This window comes from Polistes fuscatus, unplaced genomic scaffold, assembly GCF_010416935.1.
Source record: "Polistes fuscatus isolate 324 unplaced genomic scaffold, CU_Pfus_HIC Scaffold3, whole genome shotgun sequence".
NCBI lineage: Eukaryota > Metazoa > Arthropoda > Insecta > Hymenoptera > Vespidae > Polistes > Polistes fuscatus.
In genome coordinates, this window is record NW_025113107.1 from 3,446,348 (window position 1) to 3,472,987 (window position 26,640).

Here is a 26,640-nt window from a genome sequence, read left to right on the forward strand (position 1 = left end):
ATAAAATAGCAACATTCTTTTTTCGAGTGAATACTTTTGAAAAATACTATTCGCGATACTCCCTAATATTCCGGTGATCTCGTGCCTTATAACTGGTGTTGTTTTACAATTTTTTCTCCTGACTGGATAAAAGCAGCCGTCAAGGTAAGCCACGATACTTGTCCAATCGCAACATGATCGATATAACGCGTTTCACCTACGCTAGGATTTAAAATATTCAAACTTTGATCGTTGTTGTCGTTGTTGTTGTTGTTGTTGTTGTTGTAGATGAAATTAAAACAACAAGGCTTGGTAGCGGATTTGTTGCCGAATATTCGTGTTATGCAATTCGGTGGACACTTTATGTTTAATTATGTTGAAAATTCGACGAAATTCATGCAGAAAATATATTGCTGTGTGAGTATACTAGTGGAATTAGATTAATTCTCGACGACATAGGTTTTCCATTCCAACAATCATTGGTCGTTTTCTCAGGTTCATTTATTTTTGATCCTCCTCCAATTCGGTCTCGCTGGGGTAAATCTAGCCCTTGAGAGCGGCGATGTCGACGATCTCACAGCTAATACAATTACTTTACTCTTCTTCACGCATCCTGTGGTTAAAATAATATACTTCGCGGTCAGGAGCAAACTATTTTATAGAGTACTGGCTATTTGGAATAATCCAAATAGTCATCCGCTATTTGCCGAAAGCAATGCCAGGTATCACGCGATAGCATTGAAAAAAATGAGAACTTTGCTCTTCGCTGTTGGAGCAACAACGGTCTTTTCGGTTTTTGCCTGGACTGGTATTACGTTCGTCGGTGATTCTGTAAAAAAAGTCACGGATCCTGAAACTAATGAGACCACTTTAATGGAGGTAAGTAATACTTGTTTTCCTCGATTCGCATTGACCTTTCGTCGATCTATTTGGTTTGATTTACGATTATACAGATTCCTCGATTGATGCTTCGTTCTTGGTATCCTTACGATCCGAGCCATGGCATGTCACACGTCATGACCCTGGTCTATCAATTCTACTGGTTATTCTTCACCATGATGAACTCGAATTCTCTGGACGTTCTTTTTTGTTCGTGGCTCCTGTTCGCCTGCGAACAATTACAACATCTCAAGCAAATTATGAAACCTCTGATGGAATTAAGCGCGACTCTCGACACGGTTGTACCAAACAGTAGCGAATTGTTCAAGGTATGATAAAGATCACAATCCCCGTTAATATGTGAATATTTATTACCAAGCGAAGCAACCGTCAGTGGATTGATACGCGTCGAAATTCAAGGCTGGAAGTGCCGAGCATCTGAGAGATACGCAAGGTACTCAACCACCCCCGCAACCTCCGCCAGGCGGTGAAAGTATGCTGGATCTTGACCTCCGTGGTATATACAGCAATCGACAAGACTTTACGGCGACCTTTCGACCAACGGCAGGAATGACGTTCAATGGTGGCGTAGGACCGAATGGATTGACCAAGAAACAAGAAATGCTCGTTAGAAGTGCTATCAAGTATTGGGTGGAAAGGCACAAACACGTCGTTAGGTGAGTTGTTCAACTGACGCGAACGATATTCATTTTCATAGGAAATAATCTGTTATATCTATATATAGGTAGGATTCATCTTACAATCTTAGGGGGTATTAATTTATATTTGATTTGAAAAACCTCTTACTTCCGCGTAAAATCTTAAGTGGAAGTAAGAGCTGATCCTCCCATACTCCACAGGTCTCTCGTGGTCGGTTTCATTTCGCGTCGGGTGTTGCGTTCGATGAATGCATGGTTTGCACCTTTTCCCACGAGACGATTAAGTATTTATTCTAAAACAGAGCGTTATTGACCGCAACGCGGGACGTGCCCTACAGGCTGAACAATTCGTTGGACAATTCACGGGGTGTATGTCTGTGTGTACGAGTGTATAGTTCATAGAGTACGCACGCATATACACTCTCGGTAAGGTTTCATCGACGTTAGCAGTCAAGTTAGTTGGAAACGTAGCCAACTTCTAATGATTAACTTAAGTAAAAACATTCGTTGTTCTTGAACATGGTTTTAAAGTTCGAGGACTCGATTAAATACCTACTTATTATTTCAACAATTCGATTTCTTTCTCTTTGAATTCGTCGAAAATCTTGATGCTATCTACCTCTGCTCATCTACCTAATTACAAATAGGAAAGTTGAACGAAGCATTCATTTTTCATGCTCGGACACGAGGAGCATTTTAATAATTAATCAAATTAAAAGAATTAAGAGATATCTCGACTTTTCGTGCAATATTTCATGAAGTATTTCATTTGGAAAGAAAGCTACGTTCTTTTTCCCTCTTAACCGGCAACTAATGCAAATAAGGAGAAAATAAGGATGAGAGAAGATCGAATAAGGCGTTCCCCGTTCTTTAGCCTTAGTTGCGCGATTTAATGTATACCATATGGTCGGATATCTGGGTCAAATTAAAACTTGCTTGGGGTATCCTCAAGTATACGGAGAACTATACTGATAAAAAGTCGGTAGCTAAGAAAATCGAACAACATTCTTTCGATCTTTTCTTATTCATCTTTAACTCTATATCGAACGGTCTCGCGTACATACGAGAATATTTCTATATTTCTATATTTCTATATTTCTATATATATTTTGACAGATTGGTTACTGCGATCGGAGATGCCTACGGTATAGCTTTACTACTTCACATGTTAACAACGACCATCACGTTGACGCTTCTCGCGTATCAAGCTACCAAGGTAAGCTTTGACGATCGATGGATAATTAACCGGATTACGACACTTATTGCCTTTTTTCTATAATCGCTGTCGTTTTTTGTCAAATTGTTTTTAAGGTAAACGCCGTTGACGTCTATTCAGCCACGGTAATCGGTTATCTCTTATATACTCTCGGCCAAGTCTTTTTATTCTGCATATTCGGTAATCGTTTGATAGAAGAGGTACGCTTTTTCAATAGTGTACTTAGCAAATTGTAAATTAAATGCAATATCGTATTATAGCAATTATCGTATTATACATAAACGTTTAATCTTCCACAGAGTTCGTCCGTTATGGAAGCTGCTTATTCGTGTCACTGGTACGATGGCTCCGAAGAGGCCAAAACTTTCGTCCAAATCGTTTGTCAACAATGTCAAAAAGCAATGTCCATCTCCGGAGCTAAATTTTTCACCGTCTCTCTGGATCTTTTCGCTTCCGTAAGATGCAAACTAGCTGCATTCCCTTTCTTATTCTTTTCACACAATTATCTGTTCTATTTGTGATAACGAGATTTATGGTCTTTTTCATGTCTATCTAGGTATTGGGAGCTGTCGTGACTTACTTCATGGTGTTGGTACAGCTCAATTGAACGACCGATTATCTTATTGTAATTACATATTTCAATTTTCCGAAAGGACCAAAATTCTAATTTGCCGCGGCCAAAATAAGAAGAATTCTTATTTTCTTGAAAAATCTTACATTATCTTTAATAGAAATAATACTCTCTGTGCTGCATTTAGTTTACGTAAGAGGAATGTTGAAAAAAAGGGGAAAAATATTACGCTAAAATCACCGGAAATAAGTGTCAGTTTGTTGGAGGATACGAGACACGAAGGAATCTTTAGTGTACTTTTCTACATTATTCTATATTTCTACATTATCAAACATTGTTTTAATCGACTAGAAATATCAGACAATAGTATCTCATCGATATAAAAGAGAAATTCTGTGATTTGCTTATCCACTTGAAAATCTCCTTAAGAAAAAGAACGAAGATGCAAGATGTATTTCTTATATCAAAATATGTATAACGAACGATCGATCAATTTGCATTTTGGTTCTATTCATACGACGTCGGTGTAGGATAGTGTATAGATAAGAAGATAAATGGATTTTACGTATACGTAAAATAAATAATATCCAGATAATAATTTGTAATAATACAGTACAATAACAATTCTCATTAGATCGGACTAGTTTTCGATTAAATAGGATTAACAAATTACATAGATGTCTTAATGATAATTTTCATTTTTCTCTATAACTTGCACGATTAATATTAACTCGTGTGGTTGTGAAATTTCTTGTCCAATGCATCTCATTGATTATAAATTAATTGATTATAAATGAGAGAGAGAGAGAGAGAGAGAGAGAGAGAGATTAAAAATCAAAAAGTTTATCTACTATTATTACTGTTACTAAATATTTACTGCGATGAGAATTAGAGGTTCGTTCGTTTTGTTTCTACTAATAGAAAACTTACAACATACACGTACAATTAAATCGATTTAATATATAACGTATCGATAGACATATATCCTTAAATATTTAATGAACGTTCAGTATTACAGAATTGTCATTTGTGTAAAAGTGTAATTATATTTATCTAATAAAAATCTTTCCAAACGACGATTAGAGAAAGTTTGGATCGTTTAATCTCGTTCGTTGTAATCATTGAATATAAATAAAATTGGCGCGAATGTGGGTGCACGCATGCGCAGAATAAGAGTGACTCGGTCGAAGGGTAGTTTCGATCGTTTCGAAAGTACCCCTTGCGTTCGTCCTCGTCGTCGACGTCTCGCTGAATGGGTTTCTCGTGCGTGATGCTGGTGATGGTGGTGGTGGTGGTGGTGCTGGTGGTGGTGGTGGTGGTGCTGCTGCTGCTGCTGCTGCTGGTGCTGCTGGTGGCTGTGCTTGGTCCAGCTCATCTTCTTTCCAATTCCCATTCGTTCCTAATTCGTGTTACGTCTATCGAATTGTCTTTCCTTTGTGTGATCAAACGATAAAAGTGAAATATCTAAGAATCTGAACAATAAGAAAGAAAAAGCTCGCAGCTTATTATCAGAATGCCGCAACTCATTCCGAAACGACGAAAAGATTTTCTTTGGGAAATCGTTCAACGATATTTTCCAACGAGTTATTTTACAATAAACGACGAACAATAAACGAGGCGAGAAAGGAGGGAAGAGAAAAAACAGATAAATAAAAGGAGCAACAAAGAGACGGCCAGAGGGTTGGAGGGAGATACATAAGATCGGTCTGAAATTGACGAGGCTACGCGTCAGGTATTCCAGTATAATTATAAAATAATTTATACGTGTTGATCGTATACGAACTGCAAACTGCGCACAATCAATTATTATAATTCGTCTTTCTTACGATATTTTTCATTCGTCTTATCGCGTTGTATGGTGCTCGTATATAGTTTATAGAATATTGTTATCGCGTTACGGTGAATAAGATAAACTTAGCTCCTACAATTACAAAGCGTTGAGCTTGTCAAGTAATTCGAGCAAATAGCGAAAAAGACTGACTAATGATCTCGCGTCTCTCCCCAGCCCTTTGTCTTTCTATAGTCCTTCCAAGGGAAGGATCTATTTTCTTCGGTTAATGAATAAAGATCGTTAGTACATGTTTGTTATATATCGTGATCGACAATAAAATGCAACGGAAATTATCATCGTAAACCATTTGAATGAAATTCGAATAAACAAACATAATTCAGGGTTATGCATTAACGAGGCAGTACAAAGAAATGAAAAAAATGCAAAATTTATTAATCGACGCAACTTCTTCGAAGCAAGTTTCTTCTTCTATCGAGAAGCAGGTGATATATCGTTGTAAAAATAATCATAAAGAAAAATAAAAGCGAGTTTAATAATCGTAAACGGAGATTCGATAAGAGCGGGTGCACCAAAAAAAAAAGAAAATAAATCATCTTTGCACGAGATTCGATTAAGGTGGTGAAGGAAGAGTAAGCGCTATCTATAAACCCATTCTCAAGATCCATCTTTAACCATAGGGACAAAAACTGCGAGCGGCAGACGGAGGCGAAGCCTCCCGCCGCCCAAAAAATGCCGTAAGTATCAATCATTGTCGATATTTATGCATTTATGTCGATATACGTATCTTTTAGATTTATATATAACTACAATCTATTTAAAATAATTTTGAGAAGTAAATAGAATATTATACTGCACCTATATATGTAATATACCTATAAACATTTTGCGTATTTCTATTTCAATTATGTTTTTTAAACGTCATATGTTTCTTGCACATTTATTTTCTATGTAAAAATTGATAATATAAATGAATTAATATCCAAGGTACTTTAATTTCACTTATATTCTATTGTTGTTCTCTTTCTATTTACGATACAACAAAATGATCAATGCTTTGTAACCAAGATTTTGTTCATAACAACTCCGATTATATATAAGTAAATAAGACTGTATTGGAAAGTAGACGATAGCATTAATTAAAATCTTTCGTTGTACACGCGTCTAAAAAGTTAAATGAAATTCCGTGAAATAACTGTTTAGACTTTGCTTCTTCTTTACCGTAATATGTTTATTTTATAAGGAACCTTTTCCATAAGAAAACAAGATCGCTTATGTAAATGATCTTTTTAAATTTATCATTTTCAATTTTTGTGTCTACAATATTTAATTAAAAATCTAACACACAATTTCCATTTGGTTGATAACGTTCAAAGACGGAATGTGAAAAGATTTGGAATGTTGTTTTTCTATTTTTGCAGTCTTCCGATCGACTAAATTATCCGTTTCTGATCGTATAAATATAGTTCGTATTGAAAAAGATAAAAATCAAGTCCTAACGGTTAGTTAATTAATATTGTCGTTTTGCTCCCTCATAGAGTCTCCGAGTCTCCAGAGTTGAATCAGTCGAGCCGCGAACCTCGACCGCGATGGTCACCGGAATACCATCACCGGAAAACTCTTTAAAGTTTTCAATTTAAATGGAAAATATTGAATAATTATACATACCTATTTATATTCGTTCTAATGGATCAACTGAAAAAAGAAAGCGAACTTTTTTCTAAATCGTTCCTCAACGCTAATGAGAAACTTCTCGGTAAAAGAATTTCTACGAAAGAGAGAAGAGAGAGAGAGAGAGAGAGAGATTAAACACTTTTATTTATTTATTTATTCGTTCATTCGTTCCTTCATTAGTTCATTTTCGTTCGTGTATTTATTTATTCTTTGCTATTCAACGTATTGAAAGAATCGAATGGTAATCTCGTTTGATCTCATGGATGATTTTCAATCAAATATTCGAATCCTCGTATCATTAAATATAACAAATCAAAACTATAAAAATATAAGCGAATAAACTTTTCAACCTAATTGCCTAACGACGCCATTTCAATAATCTCACGCGCGAATATGTAAATTAGATATAACTTTTGAATACAAGCTCGTAAAAGAGGTTTAACCTAAGCTCGTGCGATATAAATAAAAATCTGTACGTTTTTAATCGTAAACTTCCTAAATGTGTATGATTTGTATAAATAGGTGTCAAATAAATTGATCGCGATATATTATTGCGAAGAAGTTTTGTTTATAGTACTTTTAAGTTATTCAATAAATTCAAATGATTTCAATGAAAATATTTGATCATACAAGTTGTATATGATAATATTTTTATTCATTTTTATTTATCATCTTTCGCAGAACTGGATCTAGATTATTTGGAGAGGAGAGGCGGTGAGACAATAAGCTGCGAAAACGTGGAAAGCGGATCGAAAGAGGAGGAAAGCCCGGCAGACAGTCTGGATCGAGTTAAGGTCGTTTTCCTCGGGGCACCTGGCGTGGGAAAGTCCAGTATAATTCGTGTGAGCTTTCCTCTAATTGAAATATTCTTTTCTTCTACGATAAATGTCTAATCAAAGAAGAAAAAGTATTCCCTTGAATTACCGTGTTCGCGAGAAAAAGAAAAAAAAGATGACGAAGAAAAGATAAGAGTTTGCAAGATACGAATGAATTCTGTTCATTTCCGGAGATCATTTCCGGAGGTCATTTCCGTCGGATGCAAGTGTCGAGCTCGAAGGAAATAGAAGGACGAAATGAAGAAAAATAGAATAAGCGTTGGTTAACGCGCCAAAAAGCTTTCCTTTTATTTGTATATTTTATTTGTTCTTCCATCTATTAGATGAAACCATATGTTAGCTAAGAGATATTTTCTTCATTCGCTTCAGCAATTCGTTTGGAGCGAATTCTCCGAGGAATACAGGCCAACTGAAAAACGTGAGACGTTCTACCCGAGCGTCGTACTGGCCGATCGATTGTACGAATTGAAAATCACAGATCTACCTACGATTCCGTTCTTTCCCGTCAGTTCGCACCTGGAATGGACGGATTTCCGTTATTATGGACTGCGGAGCGCTACCGCCTATGTTCTCGTATTCGATCTGAGCAATCAGGAGACCTTCCAAGTACGTATAACCGATCATTATTAATGATAAAAATACTCTCTAAGGAAAATTCTAATTAAGCAATATTTCTAATTTAGCAATATTTCCAATTATAATCAAAATAATATTACATTGTTTCGTCAGTACATCAGAAAATTACGCGAGCAAATCTACGAGGCGAGGGACATGAGAGGTGTACCTCTTTTAGTGGTCGGCAATAAACAAGATGAGCTCTCAAGCAGCGTGGCTTCCGGTACAAGGTACAGGGATATCGTCAATCTCGTACGAAAACATTGGAGATGCGGTTACGTCGAATGCAGCGCAAGATTCAACTGTCGCGTCGTACAGGTCTTTTTCGTCTTCCAAACGTTCTATGCTTTACAAAATCTACAAAATAGAATATTTCATTTGAAAATGTCACCTCTTCGCTTTGACAGGTTTTTCGAGAATTAATGAAGAGTATTCAAGCCGTAGAAGGAAGACCGCCATCGCCGATACCTGCACCGTCGTCCCAGCCTTTGCGTTCTCATCAACATGACAACACCGAGAAATGTATTCTTCTCTGACACTGAGATCACGTAATGGACGTACTCGATCTTTGCGATCGCATTTTAGCGAAAAACTGCTTCTTCTCCGACTCGAAGAAGAATTCGAATTGATTTCTTGTTTTTTGATTTTCGCATTTCTCCTAGTTTTCGTTATTTCATTGCGAATAAAGTTCGTCAAATCTTCAAACTCGATTGACTTGGATTGATTTGTCCATATCGGTGGACCTATTGTAAATTGGCTAAATATTGTTTTTCCTTTTCTTTTTCTTTTTCTTTTTCTTTTTCTTTTTCTTTTTCTTCCTTTCTTTCCTCATATTACTCGAACGTGTGATATCGTTGTGATAATCAAACATTTCATGATGCATGAATCATACATGGTACTCGATCGTCAATTGAAAATATAAGAAATCATTTTGTTTCTTGCGAGAACCGAATTAAACGATGCATCGTATTATAATCTGATGCTAGAATTTTCATACGTAGAGAGAAAAGAAAAAAAAAAGAAAGAAAGAAAAAGAGAAAGAAGGAGAGGAATAAAAGATACATAATATAGATAAGAAACAACGATAGAGTACGTACTAATGAAAAATTGTACAATTAAAAATGAACGTGCGTGTAAGCGTGTGAACGATTCGATTAAACCAATACCAATATCCAAATAAGTGACGACGATAGACAGAATGAGTCAAAGCTTTCCAAGTGATTTTTTCAATCGATTATTTTCACGTTCAAGAAACTTCTTAAACAAATTTTTTTTCAGATTGTAAAATAGTTCCTAGACTTGTAGTTTTACAATCTGAAAAAAATGAATCAACTCTGTATAACGCGTGCGATTAATCCTTGATTAGATAAACACACACACACACAAGAAGCAAAAACGTCCACGTATACATGCACGAACGTGATTCGAATAAATGTTAGGCAATTTTGAGAGAATTTTTTGCTGACCGGATGCTAAGCAATGTGTACACGAATCATTTTATAAAGCTTACTCGAGTTGGCCTGTCTGCTGCTGTAAACCTTTGCGTTAGCTCGAATTGTAAAACGTAATGCGAAACGTAGAAGCTCATAACACAAACACATACCAAAGAGTATAAAAGAAAGGGAAAAAAAGAAAAGAAAAAAAAAGAAGAATATATTACAAAATTATATAACTGCCGAAATCTGTAAACGCGCACGAGATTTAACAATAGCGATCAATCACATTGCAGGTAATTCCAAATCCTTTGATTTTTCGGCCTAATAATATTGTAACAGAAATGGGCTGTCGGGAATTACCTCACAGAAGCAATAGTATACACATCTATTTTTAAAAATAATTACTATTAAGAAAATTAATCATTAGTTTGTAAGAGATGGAAAAAAGAAGTAAAAGAAGTAAAAGAAGTAAAAGAAATAAAAGAAACGTAGCAGTTCTGACGTCGTTTATACGTTCACGGACATTGAATAAATGTGTATATATATATATCTACACATATATGCATATACGGTGCATGTGTTAATAAATATCGTTGTTATTTACGTATGTATATATACGTAATATGAATATGAAGAAGAAATTTATATTTTAGCTTCTAAGGATAAAATGAGTGAGTTGACTTCGTGATATACATATACATATATATATATATATATCGTTGTTTATTGGTTCCGGTTATTCCATCGGATTGTTGTTTAAAACAATTTACGCAACGTATGTATGTCACATACACGCTGCCAACGACGACGCGTAAATCAATTACTGACCACATGATAGATGTGTGTATATATGCGTGTACACATATGAGATACAAAAGACGTGTTCGTTGAAAATCTTTGTACCCAGGAGAGAGAAGTGTTATTTTATGTGTGAAACGTGACTCTTTATTTTCTATTCTGAAGTCGTACAATAAAAGATTCCAAGGAGAATCGTTTTTTTGTTGTAATAGAATTTCTCTCATTTAATCGAGATATCCTGTTATCGTTTGTCGCACATATAGTTTCTCCTTTGTTTTTGGCATAATCATGGCCGAGCGATGGAGTCAAAAATTATCCAAATTATCGTAATATAATTAAATCGTTTAGTATATTCGCGCCGAAAATCAATTTCTACGTTTAAGATTGCTTAGCTATGTTTGAACTGTCGATAAAAAAAATCCGATAAAATGTTCGTGAAAAGTTATCGATATCAAATTGTATCGAATAGTCAAAAAAGAGGTTACAGAAATACTACCATTCATAAATCTAATTTCAATATAGGACAACGATATTTGCTTAAGGTTTGATCATAATCACAATCCTACGTTATTATCTATATGAGAATTGTTGGATATAAAAAGAGATTTGTTGAACGAAGGTCAGTACAACGAGAGGCATTCCGAGTACGAGTACGAATTTGAAAGAAGCTCTTTGCGAAAAGATTCCGATTCACTATGATCTCCTTAGAAATTTTCGAAAAGAACACGGTCAATCCGTGATCAGTCGTATTACTGTCAACGATATATATGACGGTCTTCGAGGCGTCAACATGATGGTCAGGGAAACATCGGAAAATGATCCCAAGTATGGGGTAATGATAATTACTTACAATTAGTCCATAGACAAAAAATTACTTCATAGAAAGGAAATGATATTTCTTATAAAGGATACGCGTTCTAATAAACGCGTTTATTAGATCAGGTACCGTGGATTGACTATCCCAGAAGTTTTAAACCTCCTTCCACGTCGAGGAACGTCTCCAAGCGTCGAAGCTGTTTTTTGGTTACTCTTAACCGGCGACGTACCGACTCAAGAACAAACAACTTCGTTGATCAATGATTGGTCATCTCGGCGACAAAGAAGAAAGGAATGGTGGTCAGGACCAAGCGGTGGAATCGTTGGTTCTGTTCTTCGAAACTTACCAAACAATGTGACACCATTGGGAAAACTCTCGATCGCCTTGACCATCCTTGAAACGAATAAATATACTAAAAAAGCTCTCGAAAATGGAGCTCTGAGTCATACCCATTGGGAGGTAATAGACAACGTTCTTTCTTTCCATATTATTTCGATTTAGAAAGTTGGACTCGTTGTTCGTTGTTGTAACGAGTCTTGTTAATAATGTCAAATGTGATAACTTTTGGATATGTAAAACGATATAAAAAAAAAACCTCTAAGCACTTTCTCTTTTATTTCTACCAATAAGCATATTTACGAGGACAGTATGGAACTATTAGCAGCGTTACCAGCCATCATCGGCCTTGTCGGCAAAGGTCGAGAGTTGAGAAACGTGACGGAAAAAGGTGACTGGATAGATTTTCTTTTAGAATGTTTGAGCAATACTTCGGAGGATTTGAAAGGCAAAACAACGTCTGTTGGAGATTTTCTTCGTTTATACGTCAGCTTAAATGCGTATGTTTTTATAATTAAATAAGTATTATTAATACATTCGAAGATGTAAACGCGCATTTAATATGATCTATAACTAGACCAAATAGTATTTCAAATAACTAATGAAATTTCGCTAAATAATTATAATATTTTTCCTTCTCAAAAGTTATATTCTATTATCCAAATATTATCCAAAATGGCTGCAATAACATTTATCGATAGTTACGTTTTAACAACAATTCTTTATTTATTATTTATTAGCGACGAAGATGGTGGTGTACCTGGTGTTCATATAACACAAATTTCTGGAGCTTCCTATCTCGATATTAGTCAAGCATTATCTTCAGGAGTTTTGCTTTATGAAAATGAACCGATTACAGGAACGATGTTACAGGTAAATCACAATTAACGTTGCAATGATATACTAAACGGACCATCTTTTTATATCACTATAGTACATGGAATTTCAAAAAAAAATAAAAAGCGCTTTGGGTACCGAACCTAAGGAAGAAATGTTACAACATTTTTTGCTTTCTTTCATCGAAGAAAATAAGTTGATTGGACACAAAGAAACTCGATTTCTCGATCCACGTTACGCGGCACTTTTAAATCATGTTAAAACGTATTTGCCTGGTAATACGGAAACACAGGCGAGTTATCAATATAAAAATTAAAGTTTGATATAATAACTCATGAAATTATTGTGAACACAATTTATTCACAATTTTCATTAAATTCAGCTTTCTCAAGAGATAACACGAGTTTTGGCATTTCTCATGAAAAACACAAAAAACAAAACTATCTTTCCAGAGCAAACCACCATTGCTGGTCCGATATTCCAGGTAATTTTGAAATTTCACGAAATTTCTTCTTCGTTATTATAAGTAAACGATAATCCAATAACTACATAATCTTTTCAAAGTTTTATGGATTGAAAGATATGAAATTTAATCAAGTATTACTCTGCATGTCTCGAGCACTGGGAGCAATTGCTTCCATCATTTGGACTAGAGCGATCAATGCACCGGTCGAACAGCCAAAATCAAATAGCACTTATACATATTTTTATTCACTTCGAAATAGTCGTAACAAAATGAAAAAAAGAATTCGAATTAAACAAGTACCGAAAATAACTTAATACAAAAAGTAAGTTATTGTAAATATTTCTTAAACGAGATCTTTTATACGCATACATACCAATGTAAATATACATTTTCGTGATCGAAAGAATACAAATTTAATGTATTTTAATAATGAAATAATGTTCAAAGTTATCTGTACATTTGTATTCGTTTAAAATTATAAATACAATATGGCTACTCCCGCCAAAAAAACATTTTCATAATCTATAGACGCTTCTCGTTTATGACGCACAAGTTATGTATGCACTTGTGTCCACAGCAAAATAACAATCCGTTTCAAAACTATAAACTTTCACTTCAAAACTCGCAGGGTCTTTAAGATAGACAAGTGACGTGATTGCGTGTGTTACGAAATATTGGAAATTTATATTACCAGAGAAAAATGCAGCAAAATTATCTGCTCCTATAATTTACGATGTTAAAAATGTTCTTTAATTTTATGTAGTTACACAAATATTAATCTTTATATTTATTACATAATATTTTTTATTACAAGGATCGAAGATTGAAAAAGTTTAAGAATTAATGCAAAAAATATGTTTAACATTTGAATTTGAAATGTAACTTCTTATCTTCATCTTTCTAATATTTTGAAAAATATTCCATTAAAAATATATGATGACAGAAAAAGAGAGATTAGCAATTTTACAAAATAGACTTATTAGGTTTAAAACGAATACCACTGAAACAAATCAAGTGGAAAATTTGACAAATTCGGCACCTGAATGTACAACTAATATTCCAATGTTTGATTCTGACACAAGGTTACCTCAACATTCCAGAATTTTGACAAATTTATCTTCCTCTGTTCAAGTAATTAAACTTTTCATAAAACAAGCATAGTGTATGTTATACATGTAAAAATTGTATTATATTTAATTACACAAGTAAGGATATTACATTATTTAATTAATTTGATTTTTTTCTTTTTTTTTATAGAGAAGCTACACTGCATTTAATTCTCTAGTAAATTTGCCAAGGCTTCAGAATCAAACAAGAGCCATTCTTAGTTCGACAAGTAACTATAATGTTTATGATCAAACAATGAGCAATATTATTATGTGCAATCAACAACCCGCACGCTATAATCATAGTCATCACCATCATCATCATCATCATCATCATCATCATCGTCATACTAAAAATGATAATTCTTTAAATAATATGAATGAAGCGACGAATGAAGTGACAACAGAAACATACAATAATATTAATAATAGAAGAGCTCAAAATGGGCTCGAAAGAAGTCCGGAGACAATAGAATTACTAAATCTGTTGCAAAAATATTTTCCTTATATTTTAATACTTTTAGTTAAGGGCGCATATGATCAACGAATAGGAATAATTAATATTGCTTTATTGCTCGCAACTTTCTTATATACCAATAATGATCTTAAGAACGAGATTGCCAAACAACAAAATAGAAGTTGGTTTTTTTTATTCTTAATTATGTGCTTTATAGCAGGTTGTTTATTCGTCTTAAATGTTATTTTTGATATAAATGTATCTACGACTCAACCTCTTTCGCTCTCAGAACTTGTATGGTCAGTAATTGCAACAGATTTTATAATAAAATTGATCACTGTTGCTTTTAAAGTGATTTTAACTTGTTTACCTGTAAGACTACTAGCGTGTCACAAACGTGTAAGTATTTCATGTACGTATATATTACAAAACTTTTAAAACACATATATACAAAAAATTATTAATAATAAATATTTATCTAGGGAAAATATTATGTTATGATAGAAGTTACATCTCAACTTTGTCGTCGTTTTGCACCAATTCAGCCATGGATATATTATTTGAATGAAGCATATCAAGGTCCAGAAAAAGTAGTAGGACTAATCTTAACTGCAATATATACTATCAATAAAATAAATAATTTAATAGAATTTTCAAAATTCTTTCTTAAAACATTATGGAGATTTATAGATGATGAGGTACGTTGTTAATTTTGGTTGTAGGTAAATTTATTAAGTAAAATTTTATAATGATATATTTCATCTAGAGGTTAGGATCAAATCCATCTGCAGAGCAATTAATAAATTCTGGTGGAATATGTGCAATATGTCGTGAAGAATATAAAGTACCAATTATTCTAAAATGTCAACATATATTCTGCGAAATTTGTGTGTTAACATGGCTATCTACAGGAAGATTATGTCCAATGTGTCGTGCACCAATTACAGATGATGCAATTTACCATAACGGTCATACAACATTGTTTGTTCAATTGTACTGAATAATGGATTGTTATATAAATTACAAGATCAAATTTATCACCTTGTTTCTGAAGAAGGTCCACGTGAAATTTATTTTTTTATCAATTAACTTTTTGTAAATTTAAAAAAAAAAATATATATATATATATATATATATCTTATAAATATCATAATTTAGCTCTACATTGTTATTATTGTATTCATTATTCTATCATATTACCATTACAAAATAACGATCAATTAAAATGTCATCCACATCAAATTTATAGTAATAAGTTTATACAAATTTATACTACAATTTATTAATAATTACATTAATAAATATATAAGATTTTTTTATAAATAACATGTACATTAAAAATATTACTTCATAATTCGTGTAAAATATCGATACATCGATCGGTGATCAAAATCAAAGACATCTAGTTATAGAATATGCACAAATTAAATAGCTATTGTTAATGTGATGCAATGTAATTCGCGTAACTGAATGAAAAAAACATTCTTAATATTCTCAATATACTATAACATAATTTTTCTTTATTAAAGTATAGTGCAGACAAGATATTATTTCATAATTTTATTACCAACTACAAGATTTGTCTAAACACGTGTTAAAGTATCTTAAATTGTAAGCTGTTTTTGAAACATTACAAAATAGATATAATAATAGAGATTTAATAATACAGGATACTGACGTTCACAATAACTTAATAATTATTTAAAAAGCATAACTTTTATTATATATAAAAATAATTCACAAAATGTTTCCTTTTAATCGCGCTTGAAAGTAATCTCCATCTCCTTTGGTGGCTTGTCTGTTTATCTCCTTATGACGTTCTCGGCTAACAATTTCTTCCATTATTTCACCTTCTCCTTTAATTAATCTGAAAAATTGTTATTATAATTCTATAGTATAAAAAAAATTATGTATACGCACTATTGCGTAGATATACTATTACCTATATCTTCCTGTTTCATCGTCGTATACCCTGCGTATCAAACTTTGTTTTTTTTCCCATTCTTCTTTTGTAATAGGAGCCATTAGTTTGGCTCTTTCTGACATTTCAGGTGGAATTTCCGCAACGGTATCTTTAGTTTTTTCGGAAGTACGTTTTTTACTTTCAGTAGCCGACGACTTTTTCAACTTCTTCTTTGAATTTTTCTTTAACTTCCTCTTCTTCCTATGCTTCTTTACATTCTTTTTAACTCTCTTAGCTTTCTTTTTCTGTTTTTGACGCTTTCTTTCATCTTCGGAAGAATCAGAACTGCTGGTACTATTAGTACTGCTGCTGCTACTACTACTGGTACTGCTGGTACTGCTGGTACTGCTGCTAACGCTGCTAGTACTACTTGTACTGGATGAACTGGAAGAAGAGGATGATCTTCTTTTCCTCTTTTTTTGAGTACGATGATCAGACTTTCTCTCCGAACAATCTGCTTTCCTTTTCTCTCTAATCTTTGTATGCGAAGGATCTACATTGGTTTTTATATTATGTATTTTGTCTATTTTTAATGAACATTTATCTTGTTTGGAACTACCGTCTCTAGAATTACTTTCTCCCACAAATTGATTAGATGCATCCTTGTTTGAATTCCTGTGATAATCAATATTTTGATCTTGATTATTCCGTGATCTATTGTAATTAGGTATTCTATTATTGTAATGCGTATAATAATTCCTCCCCTCATTATTACGTCTGTAGTATTGGTAATTGTTATACGGTATTCTTCTATTTCTATTATAAAATCTTCCATATTTATATGATCCTCTCATAGTTGTATTACCGCGTTCCCTGAAATTATGCGAGGGCATATTGTAATTCCTTAAACTTTTATAATTGTTTACAGACCTGTCCATTCTTTGCAGTACAATTCCATTTTTATATTCTTTAAATGTACGCTCATCGCAATCTTTTTTTTTTTTCTTAATTTTTTGCAATTTAGCCTCGTGGCTGGAAGTACTGGAAGAACTGGAACTACTCGAGCTACTTCTACGTCTTGACTTCTTCCTTTTATCTTTACTGCACGCGCTTCTTCTCTTTAACTTGCTGTCAGATCCATCGCTGTGAATAGATAGCGCCTGTTCCTTCATTCTGTGTCGTTTACTTCTCGAGCTTCTCTCGCACTTAGTTTCATTACTTTCTCTGCCGCTCATAACGTATTTGTAAAAATAAATATATGAATATACGAATATATTAAGCCTTTATATTGTCCTTATAAGCCATATATTCTTCTTTAAAATCGTTATACCGTTTATTTTTTTTTGTAGGTAATATTATTACAAAACAGGTATATTTATCCTGCTTCCATATTCACTTTTATTCAGTTAGCTATTGAATTTTTACGAACTATTTTTAATATGTTTTATTGTATAAGCAATTGTTTAATGATCTACATGTAATTGAAATAACAGAAGTATTCAATTAATTAGCATTTATTTGTAATAACACTCTCAACTTTTACTCATAACGATCATTAACCTCTCTTTTTAATTATCGATGTTAATAACTTTAGGAAATAAAACTTTAACATAAAATGTCGCAGTCGAACGATTGGATTATTTAACTATTTCTGCATGGATGTAACATGAAAAGTTCAACCGACTTCATCGTTCTCAATTTCGAAAACTGAAGCGAGATTAAAGGCAACCCCTCATGTTTATGTACACTGATAGTGGACCATCTATATTTTACTATAACAGAGGTTTCCATCGAAAAAACTATTTAACATAATAATAACGTTGATAGACAATCAAAGAATTATTTTTATTCGACAAGTCTATATATATTCATAAATTAATATTTATATTTAATATTAAGATTTTTAATGAAAAAAATGCAAACTTTTAAGCAATCATTTGTTTTTCATTTTTCTTTAATTACTATCAGTGAATGTACGATAAATATTTACGGTTTAAATCTAAAGATTCGTTGAAATGAATTTTCGGAGAAAATTTTATATAAAAATAATGAAAAATACAAAATATGAGTGAAATTACGCTTGTTATAACGTATGAAAATATAATTTTTTATAAAAAAAATGGCATCTGCAGCGCCAAGATGCTTTTGTAAGGACAAAGTTAGTTTTTGTATCCTATCATTATAATAATTATTTAAGAAATAATTAATTGCACATTTAAAAATATATTGCAGATAAGTGAGAAATTCACCGATCTCGATGCAGCACCGTCTCTCGAATTAAGAAAAATTATAGAAGCACTCAGTGTGCCTGGAAAAGGTTTATTGGCTAGCGACGAATCACCCATGAGTTTAAATGATAGATTTGAAGAAATTGGAATAGAAAATACAGAAGATACCCGACGAGAATATCGACAAATGTTATTCTCTGCTTATAAGGTAAATCAGTTATTTAGGATAAAAAAGGGTTTATCAATAAAGACGATTCCTACAATCGTAGCCCGAATTAACGAAATATATAAGTGGAATTATCTTGCATCATGAAACACTTTACCAAAAAACAACCGACGGCATCAGTTTCGCCGAGTTTCTTCAACAAAGAAACATCGTACCTGGTATTAAAGTTGACAAGGGCCTAATTGATCTACTTGGTACCGAAAAGGAATTGACAACAGAAGGCTTGGACAATTTGAAGGAAAGATGTATGCAATACAAGCGCGAAGGTTGCCACTTTACCAAGTGGAGATGCATTTATTCAATTTCAGAGACGAAACCGAGTCGACTGCTTATGTCGGTAAATGCGAACACGCTTGCGAGGTAAATTGCTCTCATTAAATATACATGTAACATATGTAATTATTAAATACACAATATGTAATACTTATAGATTCAAATATAGCCGATTTTTGTATTCGATTAGGTATGCAACTATATGTCAAAGTGCCCGTTTGGTACCAATCGTGGAACCAGAAATATTAACTACTGGAGAACATAGTATAGAAAAAGCTTTACAAATTCACGAGCAGGTATTGTCCATTTTGTTTAGAGCTTTGAACGAGCACAGAGTTTATTTGAAGGGAATGATTCTCAAACCTGCAATGGTATTGCCGGGTGTTAAACATATCAAAAACTATACGCCGCAAGTCAGTTGATACGTATATATATATATATATATATAAATGAAGTAATCATTTTATTCTGGAATTATAAACTGATAGATCTTAAATATCAGTTCATTTATTTTTAGATTGTAGCTGAATACACTTTGAAAGCGTTACAAAGGACGGTGCCTCCGGCCGTACCAACGATTTTATTTTTAAGCAATGGACAAACCGACGAGGACTCGATATTAAATTTAAACGCGATAAATACGTTTGAAGGAAAAAAACCATGGACTTTGAGTTTCTGTTATGGCAGCTGCTTACAAGTACTTAGCTAACCATTAAATCTTTCTCTTACGTTAGTTACAATTTTATGATAATATATTTACGTATTTAATTAAACAAAGAATGAAGCTATGAAAACTTGGAAAGGAAACGTAGCAAATGTGGAAGCAGCACACTCGGTATTACTGGAAAAAGCTAAATTATGCTCCGAAGCATCACTTGGAAAATTATTGTTTCCGAATAATCGGAAACAATAACGCATAAATGTTGACGAAATTGTTGGACCGATTAAATTAATCTATCGGGCGCGTGCAATGTTATCATTGCGTTATTTTTACAATCTAAGAAAAATATATTTACGTTGTAAAGAAGAAAAACATTTAACGGTTATCTGAATGGCCTGTCTTTTGATACGCAAACTCCAATTATTGGCTTTAATAATCGGAATAATGATATTTCGTGTTTAGGTTCTCAACACGAATGTGAATTATTTTATTTGTTGATCTGAAATCTTTGAGAATATTTACGAGATCTTGCATAATAGTGCATCAATCTTGACAGTGAAAAAATGTAAAAAATTTGAAGCTAAAATGTCAAAAGAAGGTGCCCTTGGTTGACCTTTATAGCGAAGGTTCTCAATAAAACGTGACTGGGTACATGGATGATTCGTCGATTGTATGCTACGTGCCAGCTAAATCGTATCACGCTGAACGTACTACACGTTACTCTTTTACTGGTCAATATGTCGTCATTCCCACGGAATTCCTCCAATGAGAACACTTATTAGCTGTTTCTTCGAATTTAACCGATCACATGATACCATTCGAAATTTAAAAATAATTTTGTCATTTCTTTTTTGCTAAATAAAAATATTTATTTAAGATATACTTTTAAAAGGTTACACTTGAAAATACTAGTAGGTGTAGAAATTAATTTGGTGCTTTTTAAGCATTATTTAGTATTTATTTATAGGATCGAATTAATTTTCACACCTAATGCAACAAGATATTAATTAAAATAATATTATATTTGTTTTGAGAAAAAATGTTAGGTTGAGCACCGCGAAACAGCGCGCATTCCCGCGCACGCGCGAATAATATTCCACAGGGCTTTGAAATCGCCGTGTTCCTTTGCTCTCCTCAGTTGCTCTTAAATCCACCGGTCGAGGAGTTTGTTAGAATAACGTTTGTGCATATTTTCGATAACGACAGTTAAATCCATCTCGATAATAGGTAAGTCGAACTTGCATCGGAATTCGAATGCATCGAATAAACGCTTATTACTGATTACCTCGACCAATCGATATCCACGATTTAATGCGATAATAAAAGATGATTTAAATAATGGCTAACGCTACGAAGATTTGACCTTGACTGACATTCGAATGACATTGGACCGCCGCCCAATTTTATCGTATTCTTCAACTGAAGTAATTATGACAACGTGAATGAGAATATCGTTCTGCGTACTGATATCGATTTAACGTTAGTTTTAAATATTCTTTTTTTCTACGTAAGCAGCTGACAGATCCCAGTGTAAAAATAAAAAACTTTGATCGTACGATTAATCCATTTTTACAGAAATAATCATAAAAGCGTTGTTCTTAGTGTTCGTTGTGTGTGCAATAATTATATATAATTATATTTTGTCTTAGAAAATTGTCATACGAAAACTAACCTTAATTGAAAACGAAATACGTAACAAGATAAATCGATCTCTACTCTTTGAACAATCGATGATGAGCTTAAAATAATAAAAGATGCGTAGTAAGTCAATCCGAAGTACATAGTTCTTAGAATGAAACAATATATATATACATATGTTTGTGAAATTTTATTTAAAGGTAATGGACGATATTAAACAAATAGTGAAACTTGGCCAAGAAAGAAAACGTTGAGTGATGCCAACTTTTTTATTCGATATAGTAATAAATCCATCTTATAGATAATAGCATTCCGTAATCATATTATAAAAGTAATAAATAAGACTGTTGCAATAGGGCTTGAGATAGAAACTGCTTATGCGAGTTCAAGCACGTTTAACACACGTGTGACGTGTGACTCACGAATGTGTGATTTGTCGAGCTACTAAATTATTTAAATACAACAGAAAATACATAAATAATTACGTAAGCATACAATTAGTTACTGCAACTTAAAATTTGAATGTCTTTAGAAATTGATTATAATGATTCCATTCATATCTGGTTTTGATGCTAACAGTAATTATTCATTTATTCATTATAGGAAAAGTAGTTGCGTATCCAAAAAATCCGTTTATCATTTCGCTTGTTCCTTCGTTAGTATGAGTATAATATTTAGTATAATATCGCGCTTAAGGAACCAACAACAACAAACAGGTTTGTCGTGTTGCGCCAGAATATATTTAAGTATTAAAATTTGCATAGGATTGTGCGTGTACCAATCGATTGCGTGTATCGATTAGTTCTAAATGTCGATAGTATACGACAATTAGAACTAATCTATTTTTGTATGTTCTGTGATAGATATTAAATCTATTTGATAGATTTATAGATGTATATTGAAATGACAAAGTCCTATAATTCGCAACTTATTGAAAGATGAAACAATTGTCAATTAGCTCCTATCACCAATATTCCTATCTCGTCCCTATATCTATTTCTTTAAACTCGCACAGAAAATAGCATTCTAATATAAATGAGATCCTCGGATCATTGCGCTGCATTGCGGCTTGTAAAATGCCAACTATCCGCTTTCTCCCATATATGTGAGAGAGAAAAAAGAAAACAGACGTATGTGTAGGAGGGAATCTCGCAAGCGCCGCGAGTATTGTTATCAATCCGTCCTCTCTCTCTCTCTTTTCCTCTCTTTTATTTTTATATTACAGTAAAACCTCTTTTTGTGCGGTGGATAGGGACCGCATAAAAAAAGTCGCACTTAGAAAATACATCAATTATTTGCGAAATATAGATGTGAAAATGCTTTCAATCAAATTAAATAATTCTTAGGAGATTGTTTAAATCAGATGAACAGCGTCGCGAAGTCCGGATACATCGTCGTCAAGGAGACCATGTAATCAGTTCGTCCACACATGTATATGTACATTGAAAGAAAACATAAAACTGGTAGCAACGCTGCTGAGATTTAGATATCGCATAAAAATAAATCGCACAAAACAAATCGCACAAAAATAAAATCGTATAAAAAAGGACCGCACAAAAAGAGGTCTTACTGTATATTATATTTATAATTATGAGATGTTGAGTTCGAAGGTAAGGCTCGTTACGCTAAAAGACGGTAGTTTTAATTTTCTCCTTTACCATCATATTCCCTGTTTTTTAACTGACAATTTACATAATTGATAATGATTTCCATTCGTAGAAAATGGTAGCCGAAAAGTACGACAAGGCCGTTCCTGAGCTAAAGGAAGAATTGAAAAGGATTGCTGAACAGATCGTAGCTCCTGGAAAAGGAATTCTCGCTGCTGACGAATCTACGACCACGATCGGTAAACGTCTAAAGGACATCAATGTAGAAAACAATGAGGATAACCGTAGAGCATACAGACAATTACTTTTTACTGCGGCAAAGGTACGCGACTATTTTTTATTTTCAAATATATACTTGTGTAGATATTTACATTTTCTCCTTTATCGGCGATATCTTTTATGAAAAGAGTTAATGAACGAATAATACGTATAATAATTCTTATCGCGTTGTTACAATCTTCAATTATTTATATATACTCATTGTATTCGTAATCTATGTTACACGTCTACATTCATATGTTACTTTCGTAAGCATTGTAATCTTTCATTGAACCGAATCGATTGACATTTTAATTCATTTCAATGACTATTGCTACAAGAGACAAGTCAAAGGAACAGGAAATGTAATTTATTATGAGACAACTGTTCAAAGTTTCGCATAGCCAAAGAATTAAGTTTCGTACAAATATTATCAATTTAAATATAATCAATTTTTGTTATCTCTTTTAGGCGCTAATTAACTTTTTACATCTTTCTCCAATACCAAAAAATGATTATTTCAACAGGACGTCATTGGACAACATATCTCCGGTGTGATTCTGTTCCATGAGACTCTATATCAGAAGGCTAATGACGGTACACCATTCGTGGAGCTTTTGAAACAACGTAACATCATTCCTGGCATCAAGGTTGATAAGGGTGTCGTGCCACTCTTTGGTACAAATGATGAATGTACGACTCAGGGATTAGACGACCTTCAAGCACGTTGCATCCAATACAAAAAGGATGGCTGTCATTTCGCCAAGTGGAGATGCGTTCTTAAAATTACAAAGGATACGCCAAGCAAGCTCGCCATTTTAGAAAACGCAAATGTTCTCGCTCGTTACGCTTCAATTTGTCAGAGCGCAAGAATCGTACCGATTGTTGAGCCCGAAATCCTTCCCGATGGTGATCACGATCTTGCTCGTTGTCAACAAGTTACAGAGGAGGTTCTCTCTGCTGTTTACAAGGTTAGAAAAATGTTACAATAAAGCACGCCAACTGGATGACACAAGATTTTGCCAAATGATGCAACAAACAATTTTTGTTAACTTTTAGGCATTAGCCGATCATCATGTCTATCTCGAGGGTACTCTCTTGAAACCAAACATGGTAACAGCGGGTCAAAGTTGTCCAAAGAAGGCAACGCCGCAAGAAATTGCAGCAGCAACTGTAACCGCGTTGTTGCGTACGGTTCCACCCGCAGTACCTGGAATCACCTTCTTGAGCGGTGGACAATCCGAAGAAGAGGCCTCGGTGAACTTGGATGCCATCAACAAGTTCCCAGCTAAGAAACCTTGGGCATTGACCTTTAGTTACGGTCGTGCTCTTCAGGCCTCCGTTCTTCGCGCTTGGGCAGGCAAAGCCGATCAAGTAACAGCGGGACAGGAAGAACTTATCAAGAGGGCTAAGGTAAAATCTTGTTTGACTTTTTATCATGCGTTACTTTTTTTTTATAATATCTAATTATTTGTTGAATTCTTTCAATCGATGTGTAAGCCTATCCTCTTTAATAGTATTTATTTATATATAGTGTTAATGTCTATGTTCTAAATTAGTCAATTACGTTTCTATTACTTTTCTTTACACCATACTATTCAATGTATAATAATGTAACATATTTTTTGATCTATTTTGTCCGTAAGCCTAATTTTTTTCTCTGTTCTGTTGTTTCTACAAATATATAACTAATTTTATTGTTTCGCTACTAATACTACGATAACAAAGTTTATCACTGATTTCCTTCTATAATAGAATAGTGGCTAATTTGTTTTCTTTTTTGCATGTCCATGAATCTTATGCTTATTTAGGCAAACAGTGCTGCTTGCCAAGGCAAATACGTTGCTGGCAGTATTTCTAGCAAAGCCGGTCACTCTTCTTTGTATGTCAAATCTCATGCATATTAAAATTCTCTTTCCTTACTCTGTGTGATGCTGTTTATGTACTACTATATAACAGTGAGTATATGACAATACAAACGTGTTTATTTATAATATACAGTTTACATTTATTTTCAAGTTTTGAAAAGTCTTTGAAAATTGTTGTTCGAAAGATTATCAATTAATTATGTCGTAAAAATAAAAAATACATTTGTCTATTTCTATTTGTTAACAGGCCAACAGCGAATCGGCACTTGGCAAATACGCGGGAGGTGTCACAGGTGCTGCCGGCGATGCTGCACTTTTCGTAGCGAATCACGCATATTAAAGAAATCTTCAGTTAATAATAGTTTAGACATTCTTCAGTTCATCCGTCGAATACGATCATCGTCGATATTCATTCTTTAAAAAAATAGTGAACAATAAAATATCAACAAGAGGATAATAATAATAATAATAATAAAGCAGAATAAAGTGGAATAAATCATCGAATAAAGATCATCGTCGATGATCGTTACGATTTTTATCGATATTTTTCACGGCGTTGACTTTCGACCTTACAGATCCCATACGATAAATAATACGATTCCTTCGTGATTGACGCTCGTTATTTGAATTATCGTCTACTTACTAAGAAATTTCATAAAAGTAATCTTATATAGGGTATACCATCCATATCCTAGCTCTTAAAGATTTTTCAAATGTGATTGCGCACAATAAAATGGTGTAGGAAAGTAACGTTGAAAATATTATCGATCGTAATTTTGAAGATTATTAAGAAAACAAAAGAAAATGAACAGGTGACAAAGCGTACATTTATGTAAAAAAAATGAAGTAATTAAATTCGACGATGACACGAGTTACAAGCTCAACACATACACGTACGAATACACGTTACACGTTTTTATTCTGTAGCGTATATAACAAATAAGAAAAAACCAGAAGAAATAAATATATATTACCGTCAGTGTCGTGTTAAAGTTCTACGCGTGTAAAAAGAATTATATAGTAAATATATTAAGTGTTGTTTGTTAGAAAGAGAATCCGACAATTACAAAAGCGTATTATCTATTACGATTGCATGTAATCTTCTATAGATATATTTAAGAAACGTATACTCGTACGTCGATGTTACATTATTATCTATTATTTTCATTATTATCTAGGCTACCAAATACACTGTGGAGGGTATTATTGTTGTTATTTATTGAAATTAATTTATATCACCCATGAAAAGTTTCCTCGTGAAAAATGTTTACAAATATATTTCAACTGTTTTACCATACTGTATTGTGTAACGTGTTACTATTTAATTGTGCCTGTAGGTGGCAATATTGGGAAAAGTGATTTAAATTACTCGACTAACCTCCATATAATTGAAGCTTGAACGACAGGTTATATACAGTTTGATATAGTCCAAGTACATAAGTGGACGTATAGTTTAATTATAATGAAAAAAATGTAATGCTAATATGAAATGTAACTTTTAGAACTG

At 33.3% G+C, this 26,640-nt stretch overlaps 7 protein-coding genes and 1 long non-coding RNA gene across 10 annotated transcripts; 6 read left to right on the forward strand and 2 right to left on the reverse strand.

Moving 5' to 3' along the window:
* The first annotated feature begins 57 nt into the window (after window positions 1-57).
* On the forward strand, window positions 58-3,690 carry LOC122520264 (odorant receptor coreceptor). The gene is made up of 9 exons (XM_043640345.1): window positions 58-144; window positions 268-396; window positions 475-858; window positions 933-1,187; window positions 1,279-1,535; window positions 2,634-2,733; window positions 2,829-2,933; window positions 3,033-3,188; window positions 3,290-3,690. Exons 2-9 carry the CDS (start codon window positions 268-270, stop codon window positions 3,338-3,340), a joined length of 1,437 nt encoding a protein of 478 aa, XP_043496280.1. The 5' UTR covers window positions 58-144; the 3' UTR covers window positions 3,341-3,690.
* Window positions 3,691-6,112: 2,422 nt separating this feature from the next.
* On the forward strand, window positions 6,113-8,923 carry LOC122520267 (ras-like protein family member 10B). The gene is made up of 5 exons (XM_043640349.1): window positions 6,113-6,849; window positions 7,449-7,609; window positions 7,973-8,209; window positions 8,333-8,536; window positions 8,626-8,923. The coding sequence occupies exons 1-5, from the start codon at window positions 6,780-6,782 to the stop codon at window positions 8,752-8,754; spliced, it is 801 nt and encodes a 266-aa protein (XP_043496284.1). The 5' UTR covers window positions 6,113-6,779; the 3' UTR covers window positions 8,755-8,923.
* LOC122520268 lies at window positions 7,867-8,776 on the reverse strand. Its single transcript, XR_006304496.1, has 3 exons — window positions 8,687-8,776; window positions 8,388-8,575; window positions 7,867-8,119 (listed from the first exon to the last, which is right to left on the reverse strand). It is a non-coding gene; the product is annotated as an uncharacterized LOC122520268 (long non-coding RNA).
* A 2,142-nt stretch (window positions 8,924-11,065) lies between the features above and the next one.
* LOC122519262 (probable citrate synthase 2, mitochondrial) lies at window positions 11,066-13,609 on the forward strand (the record flags this gene model as incomplete). The annotated part of the gene is made up of 7 exons (XM_043638606.1): window positions 11,066-11,284; window positions 11,390-11,728; window positions 11,900-12,105; window positions 12,346-12,478; window positions 12,540-12,734; window positions 12,825-12,926; window positions 13,007-13,609. Coding segments are annotated over 7 exons (1,410 nt in total), but the record flags the coding sequence as incomplete, so codon positions are not given.
* LOC122520265 (E3 ubiquitin-protein ligase RNFT1) lies at window positions 13,454-15,506 on the forward strand. The gene is made up of 4 exons (XM_043640346.1): window positions 13,454-14,039; window positions 14,166-14,870; window positions 14,954-15,169; window positions 15,238-15,506. The coding sequence occupies exons 1-4, from the start codon at window positions 13,842-13,844 to the stop codon at window positions 15,469-15,471; spliced, it is 1,353 nt and encodes a 450-aa protein (XP_043496281.1). The 5' UTR covers window positions 13,454-13,841; the 3' UTR covers window positions 15,472-15,506.
* Window positions 15,507-16,016: 510 nt separating this feature from the next.
* On the reverse strand, window positions 16,017-18,220 carry LOC122520266 (uncharacterized G-patch domain protein DDB_G0278987). Of its 2 annotated transcripts, XM_043640348.1 has the most exons (3): window positions 17,305-18,220; window positions 16,414-17,247; window positions 16,017-16,338 (listed from the first exon to the last, which is right to left on the reverse strand). In XM_043640348.1, the coding sequence occupies exons 1-3, from the start codon at window positions 17,607-17,609 to the stop codon at window positions 16,209-16,211; spliced, it is 1,269 nt and encodes a 422-aa protein (XP_043496283.1). In that variant the 5' UTR covers window positions 17,610-18,220; the 3' UTR covers window positions 16,017-16,208. The 2 variants fall into 2 exon arrangements, with proteins under 2 accessions (XP_043496283.1, XP_043496282.1); XM_043640347.1 differs by having other exon boundaries at window positions 16,414-18,220.
* Window positions 18,221-18,493: 273 nt separating this feature from the next.
* LOC122519263 (fructose-bisphosphate aldolase-like) lies at window positions 18,494-20,134 on the forward strand. Its single transcript, XM_043638607.1, has 6 exons — window positions 18,494-18,532; window positions 18,607-18,810; window positions 18,872-19,188; window positions 19,292-19,514; window positions 19,619-19,798; window positions 19,880-20,134. Exons 1-6 carry the CDS (start codon window positions 18,494-18,496, stop codon window positions 20,012-20,014), a joined length of 1,098 nt encoding a protein of 365 aa, XP_043494542.1. The 3' UTR covers window positions 20,015-20,134.
* A 736-nt stretch (window positions 20,135-20,870) lies between these two features.
* LOC122519991 (fructose-bisphosphate aldolase-like) lies at window positions 20,871-26,336 on the forward strand. Of its 2 annotated transcripts, XR_006304419.1 has the most exons (6): window positions 20,871-20,989; window positions 23,120-23,329; window positions 23,793-24,236; window positions 24,325-24,678; window positions 25,077-25,223; window positions 25,381-25,494. XR_006304419.1 is itself a non-coding variant. In XM_043639859.1 (5 exons), exons 2-5 carry the CDS (start codon window positions 23,123-23,125, stop codon window positions 25,471-25,473), a joined length of 1,098 nt encoding a protein of 365 aa, XP_043495794.1. In that variant the 5' UTR covers window positions 20,875-20,989; window positions 23,120-23,122; the 3' UTR covers window positions 25,474-26,336. The 2 variants fall into 2 exon arrangements, 1 of the variants encoding a protein (XP_043495794.1); XM_043639859.1 differs by lacking the exon at window positions 25,077-25,223 and having other exon boundaries at window positions 20,875-20,989; window positions 25,381-26,336.
* Window positions 26,337-26,640: the final 304 nt, after the last annotated feature.

Coding starts and splice junctions, on each gene's coding strand:
- LOC122519991 (XM_043639859.1), top strand. CDS start 23,123: ATGGTAGCCGAAAAGTACGACAAGGCCGTTCCTGAGCTAAAGGAAGAA. Junction 23,330..23,792: donor TACTTTTTACTGCGGCAAAG/GTACGCGACTAT, acceptor TTATTTCAACAG/GACGTCATTGGACAACATAT. Junction 24,679..25,380: donor AACTTATCAAGAGGGCTAAG/GTAAAATCTTGT, acceptor ATTTGTTAACAG/GCCAACAGCGAATCGGCACT.
- LOC122520266 (XM_043640347.1), bottom strand. CDS start 17,609: ATGAGCGGCAGAGAAAGTAATGAAACTAAGTGCGAGAGAAGCTCGAGA. Junction 16,339..16,413: donor GATGAAACAGGAAGATATAG/GTAATAGTATAT, acceptor ACAATTTTTCAG/ATTAATTAAAGGAGAAGGTG.
- LOC122520267 (XM_043640349.1), top strand. CDS start 6,780: ATGGATCAACTGAAAAAAGAAAGCGAACTTTTTTCTAAATCGTTCCTC. Junction 7,610..7,972: donor GAAAGTCCAGTATAATTCGT/GTGAGCTTTCCT, acceptor CATTCGCTTCAG/CAATTCGTTTGGAGCGAATT. Junction 8,537..8,625: donor TCAACTGTCGCGTCGTACAG/GTCTTTTTCGTC, acceptor TCGCTTTGACAG/GTTTTTCGAGAATTAATGAA.
- LOC122520265 (XM_043640346.1), top strand. CDS start 13,842: ATGATGACAGAAAAAGAGAGATTAGCAATTTTACAAAATAGACTTATT. Junction 14,040..14,165: donor ATTTATCTTCCTCTGTTCAA/GTAATTAAACTT, acceptor TTTTTTTTATAG/AGAAGCTACACTGCATTTAA. Junction 15,170..15,237: donor GGAGATTTATAGATGATGAG/GTACGTTGTTAA, acceptor TATTTCATCTAG/AGGTTAGGATCAAATCCATC.
- LOC122520264 (XM_043640345.1), top strand. CDS start 268: ATGAAATTAAAACAACAAGGCTTGGTAGCGGATTTGTTGCCGAATATT. Junction 859..932: donor ATGAGACCACTTTAATGGAG/GTAAGTAATACT, acceptor ACGATTATACAG/ATTCCTCGATTGATGCTTCG. Junction 1,536..2,633: donor AGGCACAAACACGTCGTTAG/GTGAGTTGTTCA, acceptor ATATTTTGACAG/ATTGGTTACTGCGATCGGAG.
- LOC122519263 (XM_043638607.1), top strand. CDS start 18,494: ATGGCATCTGCAGCGCCAAGATGCTTTTGTAAGGACAAA. Junction 18,811..18,871: donor TGTTATTCTCTGCTTATAAG/GTAAATCAGTTA, acceptor CTACAATCGTAG/CCCGAATTAACGAAATATAT. Junction 19,799..19,879: donor GTTATGGCAGCTGCTTACAA/GTACTTAGCTAA, acceptor AATTAAACAAAG/AATGAAGCTATGAAAACTTG.